The sequence below is a fragment of the Cavia porcellus genome, unplaced genomic scaffold, assembly GCF_034190915.1.
Source record: "Cavia porcellus strain 051 isolate PalLab524CR breed Dunkin Hartley unplaced genomic scaffold, mCavPor4.1 scaffold_27, whole genome shotgun sequence".
Classification (NCBI taxonomy): Eukaryota; Metazoa; Chordata; class Mammalia; order Rodentia; family Caviidae; genus Cavia; species Cavia porcellus.
In genome coordinates, this window is record NW_026947510.1 from 45,801,053 (window position 1) to 45,826,407 (window position 25,355).

The window sequence follows — 25,355 nt, forward strand, 5'->3', positions numbered from 1 at the left end:
AATTATTAAATAGAAATTTAAATTATACACATAATTCAAAATTCACAGAAATAATAATGCCAAGGCTCAAAATTTATACAGTCTAATTTGATATAAGGTTTCTAATGTCTTGTAAAGTGGCACACAGCTTCTCTGTTCAAATAAATCTGACCGTATCAATGATCACCTGTCTTAAAATATAGGAAGATGAGCCAGGGCATAGCGAACTTTTGTCTCCAGGATATGACAGGGAAATGCTAAAGCAGTGTATGAACACAAACAGGTGTGTAACATAATCGTAAGTTCCAACAATGGCAAAAATTATCTGCTGAATCAGTGGTTACCAGTTCAACCAGCCATGCCAGGCATTAAAGATGGAAGGAACCACATAGACAGTCGGGAGATAGCATCAAAACTGACCAAGAAAACGTCAGATGTTTTTGGGAGATGGATAAGATAGGCATTGGGATCTTGCTTTTTATATCTTTAAAGATTTCATTAGATATGGTCAAAACCAACATTTTCATTTCATATCAAGTAAGAAACAGTTTTATCTGTATGAATAAAAAGGCATTAGACCAATGGCCAAAAAGAATAAAAAGAAAGAAGTAGTGATATTTATAGCAGGAAACATTTAAAATGATTGGGCCAAAATATTAAGTTTCTCTCCATAAGATTCCCCAGTCAGAAAGGCCCATCACTGATTTATGAGGCACTCTAAATGAGTTGAGACATTTCATTAAGAGAAGTGAAAAACAGACATTCATCACACTGTTGAAATTTGAGATGGATGAGTACTTCCGCATAATCATGACTTGTGATGTATCTTTAATACATGGTCTTAAGCAATTTCTTGATTTTGGACAGTTCTCATTGCTTAATGTTGCTTTCCTAATAAACTCAAATCTTCTTCTTTTTCTTTTTAACCACTTGTTCTTAGTTTTCCTTGGGAATATATAGAATAAATATAGAATACATTAAATATATTTCCTTCTGACTATGTGGTCTTAGTTAATTCATCCCTTTCTAATAGGCATACAACTAACACCCTCTTTGCTTTTTAAGTCACTATCCTACAAAAATGTTTATAATATACCTAATATTTATAATTATCTTATTTTTTAAAAAATTTTATTTAAGGAGAAAAAGAATAAAAAACCAAAAAAGGGTACAAGATATACAGAATTTCAGAAAAAATAAACAGTAGGAAATCACTAGTTAATAAATTACATATTGTTATCTTAGAAATAGTTGTTCAAGTTATAAAATTAAAGCATATAAAGACTTTCAAACAGTGAGACTACAAACAGTTATGTTCAATGATCCCACAAAACTCAGTTATATGGTTATCTATCTTATACACTTAAATATACATGCAGTTATATCCTTTAGAGCACTTTCTTTCCCTTTCTTTTGTACAATGACAATTACACATTTTGGGTTTTGTTACTCCCACAGTTCTTATTACTTTTTTTTGAAGAGAGTAAAACCAAATGTGACATAACAGAACAGAGTCAGTCAAATCAAAGGATAGGCATAATACATAATGTAAAAACAAAATACAAGGTGATCAACAATGGTTACCATACTGCCTCTTGCTATCTTAAAAAGAATTGCCTATATCATCAGTTATAATACAATTGAACAAAACAGTAAAGAATGAAACCAAAACATTGGAGACATTACAGGACTTTAAAAGAAGATAATAGTCAAACCAGAATGGGCAGCATAATGAATCTTATTGTCTTCACAATTCTTGCCTATACTCTCGAACTTGGTAATATCAAGCAAGACAGAATGGTGGAAAATCAGTCAAAACAAGATGGTGAGGACTATGCAGGGTTTCAAATCAAGTTAATAGAGAATCAAAGTGGGTTACCATCATATATAGTGCTATGTTTTATTTATTTTTCCCTTAATTAAAAAGATAAAAATAAAAAGTAAATAATTAAAAAAAGAGATTGAGATAAAAGACGGCATAACAACAAAATAGCACAGGTCAAAACATAACCATTTAAGCAAAATAGTGTTTCACCACAAGATATCCTGACATAAAAATAGTTACCATAGTATCTCTTTCCTTCTTTGAGTATAACTTCTTATACTGTAGCACCAAACATATCAAGACAATGTAAAACCATTCAAGAGAATGACAGTATTACAGGTATTTAGAACCAACTATCAGAAAATGAACAATGTTTTCTGTATAATCTCCTTGGCTATAAAAGTTTTTGTTTATATTATCACATATAATAAAATCCAATAAGATACAACCTGTTAAGACCGATGGAGACAGAAGAATAAAAGCTTGATGGGACTTCAAAACAAGATGATACTAAATCAGCACTAGCTATTATGATGTCTTGTTTTCTCCAAAATAGCTGTTCCTACCATCCAACCTTCTCTGCCTCATTTCTGCTGAGCTCTTTTTCTGTCGTTAGTTGTCAGTTTGTCTTCTTCATTTTGCTTTCTGCTCCATTCATTGTGGCCTATCTGCCACTGTTTCTGGAATATTGGTATTTTCCTTTTTTAGAATATCCTGCAGTAATCTCTGTAGAGTTGAATTGGTGGTTGCAAATTCCCCTAGCTCCTATTTATCCTAGAAGCATCTTGTTTTTCCATCAATTTCTAGGGACAGTTGTGCAGGATATATCATTTTTGGCTGCAGGTTATTATCTTTCAAAGCTTGAATTATTACCCCCCATGTTCTTCGTGATTTGATGGTTTGTGCCGAGAAGTCTGCTGTAATTCTGATGGGTGTTCCCTTGTAAGTGATCTGTTTCTTTTCTCTGATGGCTTTTAGTATTCTGTTCTTATATTGGATTTCTGGAATTTTGATTATTATATGCCTGGGTGTATTTCTGTTTGGGTTGTAGGTGGCTGGGGTCCTGTATGCCTCATACATCTGAGTATTTTTACCTTTTGCTAAATTAGGGAAATTCTCCTGGACTATTTCTGTGAATAGCTTTTGTAGTCCATTTGTTTGTGTCCCTAATTCTTCTTTTACATTCATAATTCTTAAATTATAGATCCTCTTATCATCTTCTAGCCTTTGTATTATTGCTGTTTGTTTTCTTGTTATTTTTAAGAAGTTTTTCATTTCATGCTCCCACATTACAAATCTGCCCTCCAGTTCAGATAATCTATCCTTAGTTTCTTTCAAGCTGTTGTGCCAGCTTTCAATAGAGTTTTTAGTTTCCTGGTAATCTCTGAACCTGCTTCACGTATTCTATGTTTTTTTTTTTTTTTTTTCTCCGTCAAACAGTTCTCCCCTTTTTTTCTGTTCTTCCATTCCACCATATGTTTTTTCTTGGGTGGTGCTTAGCATTTCTCTAACTATTCTACTTATATCTTGCTTTATTTCATTAAATACTTCACTTTTGAACTCGTCTATGAGGCTCCAGAGATATCGCTTTATGTCTATTGGTGTCATGTCTGATATTGCATGTTTTCTGTCCTTCTTTGCATTAACTTTCCTGGATCAGTGTTCTCAGGACTGGGGACTGAGGACCCTTTCTGTTTGCTCCCTCTTGCCATACTTTTTGTTCTTTCCATACAAGCATATATAGGGGGCCCAGTTTTTTTCTTTGTTGGTTACAGTTTGTTTGAATCCGCCGGCTAGGTGTTCCCACACACTGCAGTGTACTAGGGAGATACAGACCTGGGCAGCCTCTGCTGGGCCCACCCCTCCAGGTCAACCTACTGAAGGCTTCACTGCTAGGGTGCACCGCCAGGCACTGGGACCTGGTTTGGGCTAGCCTACTGGGTCTTAAGACAGCAGCATCACCCAGGCCAAGCACTCCTCACCAATCCTGCCTGAGAGGGGAATATGCGACTAAAGTCACTGCAGCGTCCTGTTACGGCTAGTCTTCCTGGTTCCAGAATGTCCTTTGCTGGACCCTCCTACTCTATGGAAGGGTCCCCATTCCTCTTACTCACCTCAGGTCAATGCAAGGCTCCCCGCCTGACCCGCTCTCAACTCCATTTGCTGATTCCCGCTCTCAGAGCTTTTGCATGTCTCTCTCCCCGCTGTGCTGATTTGGACGCAGCAGCAGCAGCAGGGAATTCAAATCATGGTTTCCAGTGGCATGGGTTCCAGCTTCCACACTGAGATTTTATCTGTTCCTGTTATAGCACCGGGATTGCATTTCCAGTTGGATTCTCTCAGCTTAGTTCATTCATTGGTCGGCAGGGTATATCTCCCCTTGCTTAGGACTCCTCACACTGCACCATTCCTGGATTCTAAGCTGGGTATCTCAGAGAGCCTCCATAGCTGCTATTATCTATCTGCCATGTTCTCCCGGAAGTCCAATTATCTTATTTTTGCATCATCAGTTTCCTCTCTATTATTTTTTATACAGCCCTCAACCTAGTTCTTAAAGGTTTAGGTAATCCATTAATATGTGTGATTCGATGTGGCAGAGTAGAAACATCACATATATAAAAACCTCATGATATTCTATTATTTATATTCTATTATTTATGTGTATGTTCAAAAATAGCGAACACAGTAGTGTGCTGGTAAATATTCAACAAATGATGCTTGGTGAAGCAAGTCTTGCTTTGCAGTTCTTCTCAATTTCCACAGTAATAAATGGTGATAAATTCTCCTGAATGGCCAGTTTGAAGCTACTAATATAGTTGAACACTTGACAATTCTCTTTCGTGAGACAATACAAACTGTAATACCATTATTCTAGGGTTAAATCATGGGAGGAAGACTAAAGCCATAGAAGGGCAATTGAAAAACTGATGGGGGACAAATTGGGCCGTAATCAAGGATGTGTTATCCCATAAAATGTCAACTTGAAGTTTTCCCATGCTTTAGGCGGTGCATGTTTTGGTGTTTAGCATTTCATCCATTTTCCCAATCACAGATCTGCTGTTATCACCTCATTATTTTAAATATTTTTCTCTGGCTGCTGAGGATCATTGCCTTTCAGTGATAGTCCTCTGGTGCACTAACAAAGAGTGAAGACTCCTGATTCACATTTATGACTGAAGTATGTTAACTACCACTGTGCTTTTACTTTAGTTTTAAACTTCATGGAAAGAATGATTTCCCCAGGAAAATTAGCAAGAAAAATTAATCTCAACTAACTACTAGAGTTTGAGAAAACTCTCCTGACTTTCTTCTGGCTTCATATCTATCCCTGAGAGTAGTTAAGTTTAACCTGACCTCACAGTCATTAAGAAAATTTATTGCAATTGTCACTATATATGTACCACTCAGCATAAATCAAATTCTTGGAAAGAAAAATAAATACCTGGAAAGCAGAGGCAATCTTATGTCACTAGGGCGTAACAGGGTATATGGTCTCATCAGTTCAATAAGTGAAATAATGAGACATTGCAACTCATTTAACTCTTATTAATGTCCTACATTGTATAATTTTGAAAGTGGTGTGTGTTCTGGTTTTTGTGGAATAGGTATTTTAGTCTTTGGGTGTTTTCTCTAGGTCAAAATCTGCAAACCTATTTCTACTGAGTTTGTTGGATATTCAGATAATATACGCTAATTTTAATAGGAACTTCAGAAAAATAATTAGCTAACTTTAGCAGGCAGAAAGTCAATTCCAAATTATCTGGATGTGTTATTATTTTGAAATACTCATTATTCCCTCTCATCAGTGTCAACATTTCCATGTAAACTGTAATGCAAAATACTTACCAGTCACAGTAATATCTTCACCATGATTGGTCAAATTAGCTGTTTGATTTTTTTCTTCCTCTGTTTTGAGTCCCTGAAAAGATGCTGAAACTTTCCTTCTTGGTTTCTGTGGTTCATTTGGATTTCGAGGTAGGAAAAAGAATGGTATGGAAGAAATAATGGAGAGCAGTCCAGACATAAGGAAACCAAGCCACCAAGCACCAACCCAACGGGAGTCCTGGGGAGTTATTCTGATGCTGCCTAGAATAAATAATTAAAAGAAAACAGTCAAAAATCATTCTTAATAATGTAAGTGATGGGGAATAGTGACAATGATTGATTTTTCTCTCTAGGAAGACAAAATAAAACTATACTGCCTGTATAGTAAGGTGTTATTTTCTTCTTTTCATATTTTATCATCTAATTTTTCTTTTTTTTTTACTGGAGATCAAACATAACTCTGTGCTTGCCAGACAGGCACTTAGGCTGCTGGGATAAAACCCCAGCCCACCTGAAAGTGACTTTAAAACCATGGAAAGTGTAATAATTCTCATCATCATCTGAAAACACCTATCAATCTCAGTGTCACTTAGTTCATTAAAAAGGAAAGGTGGTGCTAATAGCAACTGGAGAAATTTTTATGACCATACCTTTCATCCAGAGCAACTACTTTAAAGATAACATGTCATGAATTAACTCTTGTGGTACTATTACTCTGTCATAAAATTTTGTTTTACTTTTTTCCATAACACAAGAAAGATATCCATTAGAGTTAAATTAGGTAGAAACTGATTGTATTTCATAAATGACAGAAGCTAGATACATTATAGTTGAAAGTTAAATGACAGATGAGAAGAAAACCTTTTATTTATATATTTTCAAAGTGCTTGACTCAGCAGATAAAAGGAAAAAAAGAAAATCAGTCAAGAAGTTATTTGCAGATATATAAAAATCATATAACCAACCTAATTTATGTATATGTATATATATATATATTTCAAATATTTTCTACAAATCATTTGTAATACATATAATGTTTTATTTATTAAAATATAATCATGATCAATGTATGATAGATAGATAGATAGATAGATAGATAGATAGATAATTGATAAGAATGAGAAACATAAAAGTGTTTTCCTGAGGACAAAGAAAGGGTACAAATGGAGAGCTGAAGATACAGGATAGATAAAGGATGGATCATCAAAAGTGTTTTTGAAAGTTAATCTTGAAAGATGCAAAAACAGGGAGTCCAAGACCCAGATAGATCAGCTGAAGATGGGTACCCTTTTGCCCTGGGTTGGAAAAAAACTGATGAAAACAGATGTGCTGAAGATATATTTGTTAGAAAGTGGGCTTGAATTTGAGGCAGTTTCCACATCATGCCCACTATGTCTTGGATTCATGAAGAAAAGTGCTCTAACACAGAAGAAGGCCATGATGTCACTTATGTGAACATTGCTTCATTTATTTACTCCACAGCATGTTCTGAAAGTTCCCACAAACAAAGGCCTCTACCAGGACCAGACTAAGTGACCAAAAACCAAAGTGCACAGTGCAGCCCTCAAACCACTCCAGCTATCAGTCAGTCCTGCAGCCTCACATCAGCTTTAGCAAAGCAAACTCAGTTCAGCCTGTGATCTACCATCAACTAAATTTTGAAATTTACTTGACTGTATAGTCAGTTTCAGGGGGAAAACGTTTTAAAATTTTTTTGTTTGGATCAAGTACCCTAAAACAAGCTTGTTAATATTCCTCATTCTACACTTTATTGAACAGTATGGTACAATGGGAGCTGGATTTCTTTTTTATTATGAATGCATTTTTTTCAACCCGTAAATTTGAAAAACACTAAGCAAAGGAATAGTTGAAAGAGTGGATCCAGTTACATGGTAGAACTGTGATAGGTACTTCAGAAATTCTATCATGGTAGCCTATTCTGATTGTACTTACTCAGATCTACATATCCAACGTCCACATACATTTTAGCAAACAGAGATGCCGTTGTAAAGCCTAGGATTGGGCCAATCATTGCTATTGAATTCAAAGTACCTAAAATATTTAAAACAAATATATCAGATTTCAAGAATTCATCATTCTTATTTAACATATTTTACAAGTAATATTATATGTTTCTCTAAATCATTTCTTCAGGTTAAAAAATTTAACAGTTAAACTAGAATTATTATTTCAAAGGTAGGCCAGAGAGAATCCTCATTCAATTTAACATTTCTGTACATTACCTATATATACAGAGAATTGTTCTTTTTTAACAAAGTCATCAAGATAAGAAATTCCCAGGGGTGATATTGGAGTTTCCCCTACTCCACGAATCATGTTACCCATCAGGACATAGATCCACATGTATGACTCAGATTCCTTCTTACAACCTGTGAGACAAGAAAATATTTCACTTTAAAGAGTACTTTCAACATTCCTGTTATGAACTCAACTGCTTTAGATCACTAGTTACTTCTGATTTTATTTGTTCTTCCTAATTTTAAATGCTTCATATTCACTCAGTAGAGTCTGAAAATACAGAAAAGCACAAAGAACAAAAAGAAACAAGCAAAAAGCACAAAGAACAACACGAAAAGTGAAATCTTACTACACAGAAAAATGCATTACCAAAGTTTGTTAACTATTTTCTGCATGTTGGTACACATAAAGTATACATAATACACATACACACATATTACACTTAAACATCCAGTTAATAATAAAATCTGCTTTCACAGCTAACATTGTATTCTGACAAGCTCACCATGCTTCTTTCACTGATGTCTTCCATACAAGAATTCTAATGAGTGCATAGTACTGTGTTGAATAACAATTTCAATCATATATTTTAAATAGCAAAATATTATGAATTTTAAATTCTGTTCAACACAATTGATTTGTTAAGTGTAAATAAATTGTTGTGTACAATCTTGATTATATCCATGAAGCTAACCAGTGACAGCAGAATAATAACCAGTAATGGAATAAGTACATGAGAAGGAATATTTTTGCTCTTTACTGTGTTTGGACAATGAACTTCCAATAAGTTACAAATTTACAATGTCCCAACAATTCTAAAAATGTGAAATATTTTCCTTTTAATCTTTTTCTTTTGTTACTCTTAATCCTATCTAATAGATAGTAAACTCTCTAGTAATATAATTTATAGTTACAGTTTATAATTTGTGTTACAATAAAGCAAAAATATTCAAATGGTATACTACTATACATTTTTCACAAAAGGCAAGTTTCTGTACATATTTAGACCGTTTCTTGCTCCTTAATTTCAAATGCACGTTTTTACCAATTTCCTATTTAAATCTTACTTTTTGTCTACTTCTGAAAGCTCCTTATATTTAGTAAATAATAATATCTTGATGCTGTCTAAATGTAAAAGTTTAATGTTTCCTACTTTATATTTAATCAATATTTGCTAATAAATGCTACAATCATTTTATAAATAAAGTTTTAAATTTTAGGATACTTTTACAATTACTATTAATCCTTACCTTTTGCCACTATTTCAGATGTGTCAGTGAGTGATGAAGTTTCGTTAACCAAACAAGTTGATAATACATTTTCTGATGCATTACTATGGGTTTCTGTAGAATATCTATAACTATGAAAACATCAGGAGATTCAATTTTTCCTTATCTACAAAAAAATGTTTGTCCCAGAAAACCCAATGAATTTTCCTTTACTTGTACCTTTTCCTTTCAAAAATTACCAGACTCCTGTATACCTGTTATTCAACTTGTGTTTTAGCAGAAATAGTGGATGCCCCTGCAATGAGAGCACCCACTAAGAAAGCACCCACTAAGAAAGGGCAGAGTGAATCATTGCCTTGTTCTTATCCTAGAACTGTTTATATCCTGGACAAGCTACAGAATAACTTGTTAGGTCTTGTCTCTCTCAGTTCATTGCAATGATGGTCATAATCTAAACTTTATGAAAGTTTATGATTAAAAAAGAGCTTTAGAGTAGTGTTCTTTAATCTATAAAGCATGCCATTTCATTTACAAACTGATTGCTTTCATTGCTGGACACATACACTCTAATATTCAACTCTTCAAAACTTAGAAAAAATCTAATATTCTTAAAGTTGATAAGCAGAATTTAATAAGATTAGCAGAAATTGAGTGTGGCCAGGGACAAATGTTGGTATCCAAAAATGCTGAAGTTCCCTGTATCTCCAACAGCAGTCAAGCTGTATGCCGGCACTATGCATGACTTCAAAACTTGAAATAAACACATATGTACAGGGAATTTCATGCTCTAAAAATATATGTCATAAAATATGTAAGTTTAATACACAAGGCTCTGAATTGTCATAAGGCAAAAAAGGATGATCAGTTTTGCTTGAAGATAGGTAGGAGGGTAGACGCAAACTTCCTGTGAGCATGATATGTGAGACTAATCTTAGTGATGGACAGAAATTTCATAGATAAATGAAGGAAGGAAAGCATTCAAGGCTTTAACATTAGTACATGCAAAAGTACAATATGATTTTGTATCTGCAGCCTTCAAATGTGGTCACCAATTATGCAGGGCAGCGAAGATGAAACTAGATCTATAAATTAGTAGTAATATCACAAAGACAAGTGTTTTTATAAAAGTCAAATGCAGAAATACTGAAGTTAATATTAGGTATTCATGTTAGCAGTGGGATGGATTGTTGAACTTAACAATGAGTAAGCACTTATCACTGGCAGAAATTCTCAATATCCATCATTGTCTCCTTCAACAAGAATTCAAGTTGATTTTCAGGTTCAGTAAGAACATGACAGACAAAAAAGTCTTTTTTTGCCTCTGTGAAAAGGAAGCTAACCTGTGGCCATTGTGAAGTTGGTACAGCAGTTATGTTTCTGAAATATTTCTTAACCCTTATGCCCTGTGCACTTTTTCTGCTTTGTGTTCCCATGCTAGCTCCTCTTGCCTGAGCTGACACTGACACAGGGCCATGAGGCCACAACCATGCATGACAGAGCAAGATGAAGAAAAGAGGCAGCAGCAGCCAACCTGGGACTGCTTTTCACATTAACTGAGAGGTGAAGACAAAGCTTCAATCCTATGGGAGCAGTTACTATGTTGTCTTTCTGATAAGAATCTGATTCTAGTTCAAGCTACACAGTGACCTTAAGAGGAATGGCCTCTTTGGAATGTTTGTGGGAAAACTCACACTTCAGGGGGTTGAGTGGTGAAGTTTTATTGAGTATAGTTTAAATCTTACATGCAAAGACATGAACTTCATTTCTTATATCAAAAGAGTCATAAAGAGTTCATTTCCTAGAAAACTATAGATCTTATTTAGTACTATGCCCATCTAAATCTATGAAAGCTATGATGAATAAAACAGTTGATTACCACATCCAAAATACACCCATTTCCATACATATTTTGAGGATTTCTCTCTAATTACAAAACTTCCAGTTTTAGAGAAATGCAGGCAAAGTTGTACTAGTAATACACCTGACAATGAGGGAGAACAGCACAGAGCTGTTAAACACTTACCGTCCCATGAAGAAATGAGGCAAAGCAGTCAGGATACTTCCAGCTCCCATAATGACACAGCCAATTCCAATTAGCTTTGGTCTGTGTAATTTGGATCCAAGGTAACTGACAAACACGATCACAAACAAATTTCCTAGAAAGAGAACAAAATATATAGGCATGCACCATCCCAACAAATAGTGACTGTGACAAGTAAAAATGAAGGCCAAGTGGGTGCAAACAGAGTACAAATATGATACCATTCCTCTGAGACTAGATAATTTATCTGAGGCTTAACTCAACCTACAATAAACCAATCACTGAAAAGTTGTATAGAGCTATGAATACTTAGAATAGATATTTTTAATAATAATATAAAAGTGAATTATAACTTAAATTATTAATGTAAATTTTAATAATAAAATAAGTTTTGGGATTTTTAAAAAATTGAGTAAGTTTTAATTCTAAAGGAAACATTTGAATCATTTGGCAATATTAGTGCAGCAGAATTTTAATGAAGAATCAGTACTAATTACATTGTATTTGAAAGGAGATAAAAGAGGAGAAAAATCTTCCTGACCAGAGAGAAACATATCCATTAATGCATTTAGTCATGCATTCCCAGTGTTTTTTACACTGTTGTTATGTATCCATCTGGAGTCCAGAGCCATAAATACAAAAATAGAATAAATTGTGGTATTTGCCCTTAAAAGAAACAAAATTTTTCCCCAGATAATTGAACACAAAAAGAAACAAGTAGTAAGGGTTAAACTTTTATAGGAGGGAAAATAAAAAGATGTCATTATCTGTAGATGTATAAAAACATGTTGCATCCATAAAATCAGGACTGGGAAACTAAAACTAAAATAATAATTGATGTGAGTTGAAAAAATTATAGATAACCTACAAATTAGTACTTAAAATGAGAAGACAGTAGACAGCAGCAAAGAAGATTGCTGGAGCCTAATAAAGATACATTTAGAAAGAAAAGAATTTTAATAGCTTAGAAAATTTATTATTAGGGGCTGGAGATTTAGCTCAGCGGCATAAGCGTCTGCCTTGTAAGCAGGCAGTCGTGAGTTCGATCCCCAGTACCGATAAAAAGGAAAAAGACAAAAAAAAAAAAAAAAAAAAAAATTTATTATTTATTTTACAGTTGTTTCAGGAGAAAATACAAAAGACAAAATAGAAGCAACATAAACATCTTATGCTAAACAAAGACTTAAGTATTTCATGAATCATTTTTCCATTTCAGAAAGCAATAAAGTAGAAAAAGACAATTATAGACATATGGGGGGGTAAAATTTCTGAGATTCAGGAATAGAAAAGAGATGCATATCAAGGTAGGAGAAGCATACAAGTAATGATTTTTCACATTCAACACCAACATTGAATGTTATAAAACCGCATGAATGCTTAAATGTTCTAATAAAATATGTTGAATTTTTAATTTCATGTCCAAATTATCACTTGAATGTGTTAGCAAAATAAACAAGTTTCCAGCAACCAAGAGTTTGGAAAATATGCCATGAATTCTTTTTTATAGGAAAATAGTATTAATTAAAAAAATCCCAGAACTAAAGACAAGATTGAAGCCATGTTACTCAAGAATCAGAAGTAAGCAAAGAAACCATAACACCATGCAAATTATTGCTTTTAAATAGTTTCAAATCTTGACAAAAATATTAAGAACAAATGGCTTGCTAGAAGAAGACATAAGATGAACTACATTTTAAAGCTAATGATATTCTCGATTTGAAATTTTCAATATTTTTACTAAATGTGGAATGTGGAAGAGTGAAGGGTACATAAGTGTACACTATCATCTGAATCACAAAGGTTCAGAATTAATAAGGAAAAGGTAAGTCTTTTGTCTTAGTTATTTTTTAAAAAATTCAGTTAAGCATGTTTTAAATAAAGCCTAAATAGCAATAGCAAACTTACAGGAAATATTTGCAATCTGTATGACAGACACATTGTAAGGGTTCCTCTAACCTCTGAATAATTAAAAAGTGAGAAGAAAGGAAAAAGGAGTAGAGAAAAATGAGCAGAGATAATGAGCTGTGGTGATTGGCACATGGGATAACAAACAAATGGGGAACATCAGCCCCAAATAGGAGTGGCCTTATCAACAAGATGGAGGTCTGGATGGAACAAAAAGAGAAAGTGGAAACTTGCTGGTACAAGTTCTCCGGCTCTTCCTTGTTCTGTTCTTAGCTAACACGAGGTGAGCATAGTTCCACTATAAGATTTCAGCCTTTTAACAAGCCTAAAAAGCAAGGCCGGGAAATAGCCCAGTGGCACAAATACCTACCTGGCAAGTGCAAGATGCTGAGTTCGATTCCCTGTACAAAACAAGAGAAAAGCCTAAAAGGAGTGGAACCAGTTGACCACAAACCGAAACCTCTGAAACCTTGAGCCTAAGTAGATCTTTCTTCTTCTAAGGTAGTTTTCTCAGGCATTTGGTCACAGTGAGAAATGTGACAAATAGAGACAAAAATACATAAAATAAGAGATAATAGTTAAAATAAAATTTATGAATACGGGAGAAGGTAGAAACAATATCTCAAACACTAACAGAGTAGGAGAAATATAATGTAGGTTGATGCAAAACTCTTCCCTCCTCCCTAAATCATAAGAATCGTGGTTCTCACTCAGTCTTCCTTATCACGTGAGTGTTCTGAAAGAGCCAGTGCAAAATTGCATAAGGTGGCCATGTGAAAGCAACAAGTTTGAGTTCAGAGATTATCAGCATCTCAAGTGCTGAGTAATGTTTGCTGTTCGGTGTTACTCTGTGCCTTGCAATGCTGAGCAGCATCTCTGGCCTCTATAGTTAGGTACCAGCTGCACGCACAACTTTGGTAGTTATGACAATCAAAAATATCTGCAGATATTGGCAGATTAACCTTGAGGAACACATTCACCTCAGTTGACAACCAGAGGTACAGAGCATAAATGAACAGTGTTTTACTCCTGCAAGCTTCATTATTAAAATAGAAATAAAAGTTACCAATTTCAAAGCCTCCATCAATTAAACCAGCAACAGAAGAAGATATTTCGAATCTCCTTTCTATTTGAGTGATGGAAGTTTTCATAGTAATTCCACCCAATGCCTTGCAGATATAGCTAAAGGACAGAGCTGCCAAGAATATCTAAGAAAAAGCAGAGGAGAAGATAATTATTAATTAAAAGACCACATTATATTTATATGGACATTTCAGAAGTTTTCTTTTTTATTTCAAAGCATTATTTATTTTAACATAAAATTCTACCAATGTTTCCCTTTTTTATGTTACGATTGATGTACAGATAAAGTGCCACTTTCTTTTTTTTCTGTTTCTAATTTTTGAAAAAATAAAATTTCATAACAAAACAAGAGAAAAACAGTAGTGAATATACCGCACATCATTATCGTCAAGACACCAAATAACAACAAAATGATTTTGGTTTACAAAGACAATACAAGCAGATATTAGCACAAAACTTTCTTTTTAGTAAACTAAGAGAAACTAGAAGTAAAAATAAAACTAAGCAGCATATATATTAAAATATTATTGAAACAGTGGAATAAGTAATTTGGAGAACCATCAGAACCTCTCCCCACTTCCTACTTACCTATCTTCATTTTACTCTTGCATATATTTCCTTTGAGTTTTTCATAAAAGAGAAGCCATGTGCTACTTCAACTTATGTGTCTGTCTTAACTCACTTAACATTACATTGTTGGATTGCATCCATTTACCTAGGAATTCTTCAAGTTTATCCTCCTTTATGGCAGGGGAGTACTGTGTCATATATAAATATCACATTTTCCTTACTCATTCATCGGTTGCTGGATATATGCTGTTTCCAAGACTTAGCTTTTATAAATTGTGCTGCCATAATACAGATATGCATACATCCCTGTATAATGATACAGGGATGATACCTAGAAAGGGAATAGCTGGGTGAAATGGAATTTGCTTTTCGTTTTTTTGAGGAATCTCCACACTGTTTTCTGCTTACAAATTTGGATTACTATGTTGATGCAGTTGAGTGTTGTTTTAATTAATGTCAATAACTGATTATTATAAAGCAATACAATATGCTAATACTGTGAGTTATAGTGTCTAGAGATAAGCATCTTCAGGGTGTTATTAAATGATGATGACCCAGTCTTTATGACATGGTTAGTTCCTCTATAACAAAAAATGCCATGTGAGAACACAGCACTAACACAGCCACTTGCACTTTGGGAGCAAGAATTCCTCTATCCACATTAATCTTACTGTACCTTGAGCATCTTAGCTTTATGTACTGCTTCAACTTCTGTGTTCTGACTTCTTCAATAGAAAAAGTTCTTTATACTCAAATACTTTTTAGTGAATCTCTCTCATCCTTGAAACTGTGGTGCAAAATTTTACTTTCACAATAAGATGTTCCTTGCCAATCAGTTTAAAATTTTACCACTTCTCACCCACATTTTTTTAACTGTGTTTTTTGTATATTGCCCTCACTAGAATGTAAGCTTTATCAAGGCAGATACTGTAGTCCATTCTGATCATTGTATCATCATCAAAGCTTAGAACAATGCCTGTTGCAAATACATAATGAAACCTAGTGTATGTTTTATGACTAGCCATGATTGAGAGTGAGGGATTAATGTCCTACAAAACTTCTACAGATTGCAGGATGTGTTCCTTCTTGCATAAGAAATGTCAACTTCTATACGTTGTCAATAAAGAAGACAAGTTTGAGAAGAGCTGTTAAATAGTGCAGCTTTTTAGAGATAACTAAGAATTTTTATATGAAAAACAATCATTTAAAAATTAAACATGAAAACTGAAGGCTTGTCAAAACTAGTTTTCATGAGTTAATGCTGGGAAGAACAAGACTGATAGTAGAAAGATCCCAATCCCAACGGGTTTGGGTAAGAAATTACAAAGACTTTTTTCAAGGAGAATCATTTCTGACATCTTATTGAAATATATACAAACTTCAAAATATAGAACAGTTAATGAAAAATGTTTAGGACAATAATTTCAAAAAAAATCATTGCATTAATACCAGAAATTTAAAGCAAACAAATGACAAAAAAAAAAAAAAAAAAAAAACAGAAAGCAAAGAGAATGACATTAGCAAGATGGTGTAAGAGGTCTTGTTACCCTAAAAGACAAAGAATGAGAAAATGAACAAATTCCCCTGTAAGAGTATCAGACACAAATTGCATGCAGGTTTCATGCACCCCAGGCTGGTACACATACAAACACAAGGAAACTTGAAAGGAAAATTCATGATTCTCTACACTCTCTCAACATAATACTTCATTTTGCACAGTACCACTGAAGGAAACATTGAAATTTCCTAAATTTAAGGCTTTTTCCAGGCTGCCCAAGAACCAGTCTCTGTCTTGTTTGTATCCGTACACTAATGGGAATAGGCACCAGGTTAGGGCTGGGGAAGGATTGACCAGAATGAAGGCTAATGTACATCATTTTACTGTACCAAACAACAACATGAGATAGAGTCTTAGAAACACAATTTGCTTTGCACTAAAGTGCCACACCACTGCAGATCAATTCAGGGAAGAGAGCTAGCTGTCTATAGGACAGCAAATCTCTTCAAACAGGCAGGCCATTCACAAACCCCCAAATGGCAGAAAGGAGTGCATACCCAAAAGAGCTCCAGAGAAATCTAGTGTCTTTCATGAAGATAAATGAAGAAAATTTCCCATATAGGAAACCAGATTTCAAGTCTTGAAGAGTTGATTCTTCAAATGCTGAAATATCAGCAAAAACAAAAATATACATATCATGACATACAAAGAATCTGGACACACTTAGAGAAACAGTTCTCTAAGCACTGGACCAAAAGAAACAAAAATAAACAAATTTTTGTTTATATGGAATTTCCAGAAAAAGAATTAAAAATTTCTTGTCACATATGTTTAATGAATGGAAAGAGAGCAAAAATAACTAACGAAAATTAGAAACATGATGTATAAACAAAATGAAAATATCCACAAATATATAGAAACCGTGACTGACCAAACAAATTACTAAAGACTCAATTGCATATTATATGGAATTATAAAGTACCTACATGAATCATGGAACACAATAAAGTAGAAAAACATGCACATTACCAGAATACCACTGAGAAGAAAGAAAGAACAGAAAATGTAAGTGAATAAACAATGACCCCAAATTTCCTAAGTTTTTGGAAGGAAACTGACATAGAAGCACTCCAGCTAGGCTAAACCTAAAGAAACCTGGTACATGATAATTTAATCAGATCATCAAAATTCAGAGCAAAAAGCCAAGGAATCTTAAAATCAAGAAGCTACTCAAAAGTAAAATAGAGCTATTATTATATCATGAACAGATTTTTGATATAAGACCACAAGGGGATGAGATAATAAACTCAAAATACTGAAAGAAAATAATTGCCAACCAAGTGCTCTATGCCCACCAAAGTGTTATTCAAAATGATGGAGAAATCAAGAGGTTCCTCATAATAGCACTATCCAAATCCTAACAACACCAATAAAACTAAAAATGCATAGATTACAAAAAAGAGAAACAAGACTTAAATATTTAAAATTAAAATAAAGAAGAGAATATAATGGGTGCCTCCAAAATGAAAGAATTATAAGAGACTACTGTGAAAATATGCCAACAAGTTGGAAAGCTAGAAGAAATGAATAAATTCCTGGAGAACTTACCAAAATGAATCATGGATCAACAAAATTTGAATGGATTTATAATTTCTTAGGGCATTAAAACAGTGATCAGAACCTCTTATTAAGAAAGAACCTCTTATTAAGAAAGAAAAAACTGTCTAGCCAGCACTTAAAGAAGAATTAAACCTCTAAAGAACTTAGTAAATCAGGCAGACAAATTAAATATCATTTGGTTTCTTTTTATATGAGAAACATTTTTATATGAGAAACTCAAAATATATCAAAGAGAGAAATAAAAGATAATCAGAAACAGGAAGATAAATCTTTTACAAGCAGAAAAATGACCACGAGACAGAGGGAGAAAACACAGCAGAGAAGAGGGACATAAAAAGAACAAAGACATATTTTGCATATGCAACAGCTTCCCACACTAAATGTAATCATTATGTAGTGCAAATATGTAATAATAAAAATAAAACAAAATAAATAAGGTAGAATTCAAAACACAGGGAAAGGTAAGGATAGGGAGAAAGGGAATTTCTAAACTCAACCTGTGTGGCTAGCAGTACTCTGATTCTTAAATGAGACAGAGATAGAAAAAGAAAACCACCAACAAATGCTCCTGATAAATACTGTTACACAGATACTTGACAAAATATTGGCAGATGCAATTCAGCAGAACACTAAAAGACTATTACCTCATCACTTTATAGGCTTTAAACTTGTGATGCAAGGGAGACACCATATATGAAAAGCGATCAAAATATTATAAAACCTTAACAAATTGAAGGGGAAAGTTGAGTATTTTAATATATAAGGAAAAACTATTGCAAAAAATTTTTCAGAAAAAAATAAGCAATGAATAAGAAGAAGCCAGATCAAAATAATTAAAATTTGCAGTCAACATCATATACAAAGATATAGATACCATGTCCTCTGTGATCAGGAATGAAATGATGCTCACTCTCACCATTAGTAGTCAATAAGGTGCTATATCCAAAGCAGTTAGATTATACAAATAGGGATCAATAAGTGTGGAAAGAATAAAATAAAGGCCTCATTAAGTTCAATCAAGAAATTAGTAGAAAATCTTACAAAGAGGTGGATTTTTCCTCTGAAGTTAGATTCCCTGGATAATTCTACATAAAGAAGATAAAATTGTTCTCAAAGAATTCCTTTAGGAGTGATAAAAGTGACAAAGGTAAAGAAGAATAAACCAGGTACAGAAAGGCCTCAGATACAGCAAATAGCATAAGAATTTACAAGAAAGGAACACTCTCTGCTATAACATTTAACTGGAGGAAGTGCTGAAAGTCAAAGCATTGAGAAAGCAGACAAACCAGGATAAACCCCACCTCCAACAGAATACAGGGGAGGAAATGAGAGGCTACCTAATCTAAAGGAAACTCTTATAAATCATAGTATGTATTTTTCACTGCAGGGTCACTGTATTACTTCACTAGCCACCCATATATCCCCTTCTTAATCACTAACTTCAAGCTTCCTCCTTATAACCCTCCACCTAACCAGCCTGTGCATCCCACAGATAAGACCCTGACAGGAAAAAAGGGCCAGAAGAAGCCAAACCAAACCCACCAAAAGGAGTAAGCACATGGGCAAAGGGGACAAAGACAAAAGAACAAGTCTAAGTCCACCAAAAGAAATGTTCTCATAGGCAAAGATGCCTGGGTGAGGGTCTTTTGACCCTCCAAAGACAGCCCAGGAACCAATCAGATTGTGACAAGTGGCAGATATCCACCTAACAAGAAGAGGTTATAACCCTAGCAAAAGAAAATAAGGACAAGTACTCTGTGTTATCCGTCTTTTTCTGGACCCTCAGCTCTCCCTAGAAGGTGGCTTTTTCTGCCTTCAGGTTTCTTCTCACAAATAAATCATCTTCCATTCTTAACTTCAGTCCCTGTAATTCATAATTTGTCCTGAATTTTCAATACTGACTAGCTGCTCATCTTACTGGGACAAAAAGAAAGGAAATGATAGGAAGAGACGGGGAGAGGAGGAGAGGAAAAGAGGAGAAGGGGAAATGGTAGGGAAAGAGGAAGAGAAGGAGAAAAGAAGCACAGGGGAATTGGAGGAAGCAAGGAAAGGAAGGGAAAAGAAAAAAGGGGAGGTACAGAGAAGGTTGCAGGGAAGGTGACAGTAGGGGAATCCAATCGCCATCTTCCTGGAGGCCCTGAAGCCCGTGAAAAACCTCTTCCCCATCCTCTTATGCTTCCAAATCTATAAAGATATGTAATCATAAGTTTATAATGTCCAAAAATCACAGCTTCAAACCCTAACTCCTACTGCATTCTTCAGTCAGAACCTGGCAGACAACAACCACATCCTGCATTTCTCTAGGAAAATCTAGATGGTCTGGGATTTGATATTTCAGGGTCAGTTACAGAGGCAAAATCCAGTGAAAAATAATTGATAAGTAGTTAAAAGTATCTGTTCCACTAAAAGACACCATCAAAAAAAAAATAGAAAAGTCACAGAGTAGGAGATATTATGAGCAAAATACATATTTTTATCACAACTATTTTGCAAAAATACACAGAGCTCTTAATAATAAATAAAAACCTGATTAAAGAATGAGGAAATGAACAACATGTACCTCTCAAATGAAAATATATAGATGAAATATAAGCTTATTTTTAGCAGTCTCGCCACTGGAAAACAACATCAGAAAACCACAATTTATTTATTTTTATTTATTTATTTATTTATTTTTAGAAAATCACAATTTAAAGGAGAAAATTCATTTGGTTTATTTTTATAGGGTAATCAAACCACATATGGTCAAATCTATGATGCTGAGACAGAGACATCATTGTGACTCAGTGTGATAAAGTAAAGCCATGCAATTCATGGTGACCAAGATCAGAGTATGATTACAGTACCAGAGAGAAAGTAGCCAAGGACCACATATACTACTTAAGGAAACTCCTGAGTAACCCACCCAGACTGACCCAGAAATGTGCTTTATTTAATTGATAGAGCAGAATCTCTTAATCCCGTCAAGGTGTCATCACATTAAGCATTAAAATTGATCCCTAGTCAACTCAAACACACTACCCTAAATCATAACCTGTCACCAAATAGACACAATAATGGTGTAATATTGTCAACAAACATGTTACAACTTTGCCGTGTACACAGACAACACAGTAACCCCAAAGTCTCAACAATCCGTTGTTTCTCAAATCAGTGTCTCCTTTGATTCAAAACCTTGACTATAAACCTCAAAAATCCTTTATAAGACAAAGAATCACAAAGGGGAACGGCATTAGGGAGATGTTTCCATTGAAACATTGATGACTATACAGTGAGAAAGAATCACATGAAAGCAAGGTACAAACCCTGCAGAGTAAGCCTTAAATTGTCTGGCTGCATGTCCAGTATCTATGGCACAGGCAAGTGGGCATGGGATGGGTGTTGGCATGGGGCATGTGGTGATGAGAGGTTAATTCTGTAGGGCTTGAGCAGCCCCATACCTATAGCCTTGCTGGTAGAAGTTATGAACAGCATCTCACTTGGGGTGGATTCACTCAGGCCTGCAGCTTTCTGCAGGGGACATTCCACATCCTTGGCACCACTGATAACTTCAGATTGTCACTGTATCTGTGTATTCACTCCAACAGCTTCCCAAATAGTCCTCTCCAGAGCTTCCTGCCTGGCCTCCAAGACCTTCCTTTAAAATCTGAGGGAAACCCACCCTGAACCTGCAACACTCGCATTCTGCTTGCCAGTAAAACAAAGAGCATGCAGGCCACACAAGGCTCTTCCACAAGGTCCTCAGTAGCCAGACCCACCTTGGACCATGAAGAAAGCAGCTTCTGATTGCTAGATGGCTGGGTAAAGTGAAATGAACCAAAGGTACCATTTGTCAAGGCAACATTTCTCTACCAGGGTTTGCAGGACTTTCTAGCTGATTTCAGAGTGTCCTCAACTATTCTTTCTTTATATACAGTACAATATAGCTCAACTCCTGTTAAGGTTGCTAATCCCTTCTTTGACCCCAAATTTACATGTGGTTCATTTGGACCAAAATATAATTTACACAATATTTTTCTCTATATTCTTCTTTAAATACAAATTTTCACTGTACATATAGCTAAGATGCATGAATATTTATACCAACAATGTTTATAATAGAAAAACCCTGAGAACAATGATACAGGAGAGTAATAAATAAATCAGCGTATGATAATATCATGAGAGTTTTACACAGCACTTAAAATGCCCAAACAGCTATATGAAATAATATGAATTTTTAATATCTTCATGCTGAGTAAAAATTCTGTAAACACAAAACATCTTTTTACATGTCAATTAGTGTACTATTTATAGGTATTTATACAGATAATTTCTATAACTTGTATTACAGAACAGTAAGTTTTAAACAGAGGTCTTCCAAACAGAGAGATTTACCTGACTTTTTTGCTCAAACCAATTTAATCACGATGCTTCTTAAAGTCTAGACAAATCTGTGTTGATGAGACATGACCTGAGAAAGACTGGACCAGCATCAGTAGGTCTGGACATAAAAGGAGGCCACAAGCCAAGAAGCAAAGGCAGCCTCTAGAAGCTACAGGTAAGGAAAGAGATTTTCCCAAGAACTTCCAGAAAGAAATGTGTTCTTGACCACATCTTGAGTTGTTTAGCTTGTTAATACTGTTCTTCTCAAGTATAAGGTAATTTATCTTGTTTTAAAGCATTAAACACATATGCACATGCACACATGCACACACACACACATGCGCTACTGATGTATGGTTCAGTGTCACACAGTGATACTGTGTACAATGATTCAGTGTACAGATGTATGGTTCAGTTGTGGTTCAGTGTCACACAGTGATAGATATAAAAAATCAATCTGGGGTTAAAGAGTAATAGATGGGACTATTTCACATGAGATGGTCAGACTTTGGGTAAAGTTATAGAGGTTTAAATGAGAACAAGACACATGATTTCCCCAAAAATATTTCAGATAACACAAAGTGCAAAGTTCTCATAGACAGATGAGAACTTCACATGTGAAAGAAACAGACAAAAGGTCAATGTGGATGCAGGAAATGGGGCCGGAAGGATAACTATGAGATATATTATTTGTGTTGGCCATTGGGTTGCTTGAAAGGGGAATAGAAACACCAGCAGAAAGGGTGAAGATTCATTTTTCTGCTATCATTTATGTTTTGGAGTGGTAACACATTAAATTTTTGCTGTTGAAGAATTTTTATTGCCACACAGAAGTATAAGCAATCTAAACAGTACAGATGACAGTGTTAAAAGTAAATTATATATTCAAAGATTTTCTAGATCCAGCTAGTTTAAAAAAATTTGAGGGAAAAGGGGCAGAAAGAATCAAAGTACATTTTTTAAATACATTCACTATCTTTTCTCTGTTTTATACTTTTCTAACTGCTGAGGCTGTACCCAAGTCAGTAACCATGTGCGAACATGTCTGTGTACATGCAAAAGAAATGTAAGAATCCTATAGTTGCTGCATAATGAATAATTTGATCTGAAGGTGAACTTTCAAAATATGAAATGAAGAACACTAAGTAGCCTTTGTGGACATCCTTGCTTATCATAACATGTTAAAGACACTAATGCTTGAAAATCCACAGTTATATTAGCTACATGGAGTAATTTGAAGCATGAGATTTGGAATAAGATTGTCTCAGTTCAGATTTTTGTGGCAGTACTTACCATATTTGAGACCTGTGGGAAACCATTTACCCTTCATATAACTAGGCATTTTTCTTTGATAAAAAATAATAATCAAAAAAGTTAATAATCACATTTGATTGACAGCTATATAATAAAGAACTCTATATGATAAAAGAAATATAACATTAAGCAGTGTGTAACATAATAGTAATCACTAAGTTCCAGATAATTCATATGGTTTCTCTTCTTTTCTTTATTGGGCTCAGGTAATGTGTTGATTCCCAACTCCCGGCACTTTAAATATACTCTAAGCAATGTCTATGAATTTATCCTAGCTTCAGCAAATTTGTTCTCACTATCCTATACACTTCAAAGTGAAATCACTGTAACAATTGGTGTATTACCCAAAAAATATAGGATATATTCAATTCCATTGACGAAGACCTTTTCCTTTGACTGTCATTCTGCTTAAAATTATTCAGATATTTCTTAATGGATTTTATCAGCAGCCTCTGAAAACAGATTTCACGTTTCCTGGACAAAGTTAAAAGGAACTTTGTATATTACGTCATCGCAATTTTGATCTCTGTGGTCTTTAGCCAGCTGGGTAAAACTTCAACTAACTGAAAAAAAACCAAAAATATTGCTAAAAGGTTGCTGATTTGTTTATTTCTTTGGGATTTTTAAAATAGTGTTTAGAAGATTCTCCTGGGTTTAAGCGATTTCAAGTTACAAGGAGACCATTTCTGGCAAATTTCTCCACTTCCCAGAGACTTGGTTTCTTTATTCTGCTCCGTGGTTATCCAGTGATTTTTCCTATTTATGAAAGTGCCAATATAATACAATGCCTCACAATTTCATGACATAAAGAAAGGCAAAATCATTTTTGCCAATTCACAAGTGGCAAAATCAAATACATTGAGTAAGTTATCAACTATATCTCTAGGTCACGTCTTGATTATGGAAGGTTTCTTTTTTTTATTACTGGTTGCACTTTCCTTCTGTATTTCTTAAGCAATTTCTTAGAATAAAAAATATTGTTCTCCAAGAAAAGAATACTTAAACAGGTCAAGACTGCAAAGTGATTCACGGACATTACTCTTCATGGTTGATATCTTACTTCTAAGAACATGTTTATTTTGCACATGATACAACATGCTTTATTTTAATCACATTTATAAGTACCTCTTGGTCAAGGGCCAAAGTGAATATATTAAAACCTTTCTAATGTTGCCATATTAGAAAAAAGCTAGGCATCAGAACTATCATCAACCAAAGACTTTAATAATATCTAAGGATGTTTAAAAAATATAATATAGTGCTAATAGTTGAATGAATACATCACTTATATAATTTTAATAAGAAATGTAATGTTGTCTTTAACAGTTGATTGCCTTTTCTATAAGTACAAATTCCCTCTTCACTAGTTTTAGTTTGGGTGCATGACAGTCGTCTCACCTTTAATTTATTGCAACATCTTCTTTTCCTTTTCTCTGAAGGATCTATCTCCATTGGTTCAGTCACATCCTCATGTTGGTCCATGCTTAATGATATATATTACACGAATATTTTCAGTTGTTGTTGGTTAGTTTGAAATGACCACCTATCCATGGTTTAAAAAGATAATTTTTTCACTTTATAGACATATCAATTTAGAAATGATAAATTCCACAACGTCAACACAAACCAGTCAGTCTTTAATGTGTATTAAGTCTACTACATTTCTGCTATTTGACTGAGTAAATGTTGGACACAAAACAAGAAAGGAATCCACATGAGTCATACCATTAGGGAGATTATAATTAGGGAGACAAAACTGTAGAGAAAAAGTTAAAACCAGAAGGACATAATACAGAATCATTTTATATGACAAAAATTTAAATTATATAAATTAAACTACAT

At 34.3% G+C, this 25,355-nt stretch overlaps 1 protein-coding gene across 1 annotated transcript in view; it reads right to left on the reverse strand.

Annotated features, from left to right (window-relative positions):
* Positions 1-25,355, reverse strand: part of LOC100718591 (solute carrier organic anion transporter family member 1B3-like) — a 52,491-nt gene that overhangs the window by 26,161 nt on the left and 975 nt on the right. Inside the window, exons 2-8 of the mRNA XM_003470327.4 lie at positions 24,912-25,056; positions 14,130-14,271; positions 11,141-11,273; positions 9,139-9,248; positions 7,873-8,019; positions 7,583-7,681; positions 5,651-5,890 (exon numbers count right to left, since the gene is read on the reverse strand). Of these exons, the coding sequence (XP_003470375.4) occupies positions 5,651-5,890; positions 7,583-7,681; positions 7,873-8,019; positions 9,139-9,248; positions 11,141-11,273; positions 14,130-14,271; positions 24,912-24,995 (955 nt within the window). The 5' untranslated portion in view covers positions 24,996-25,056. The remainder of the gene's footprint in view (positions 1-5,650; positions 5,891-7,582; positions 7,682-7,872; positions 8,020-9,138; positions 9,249-11,140; positions 11,274-14,129; positions 14,272-24,911; positions 25,057-25,355) is intronic.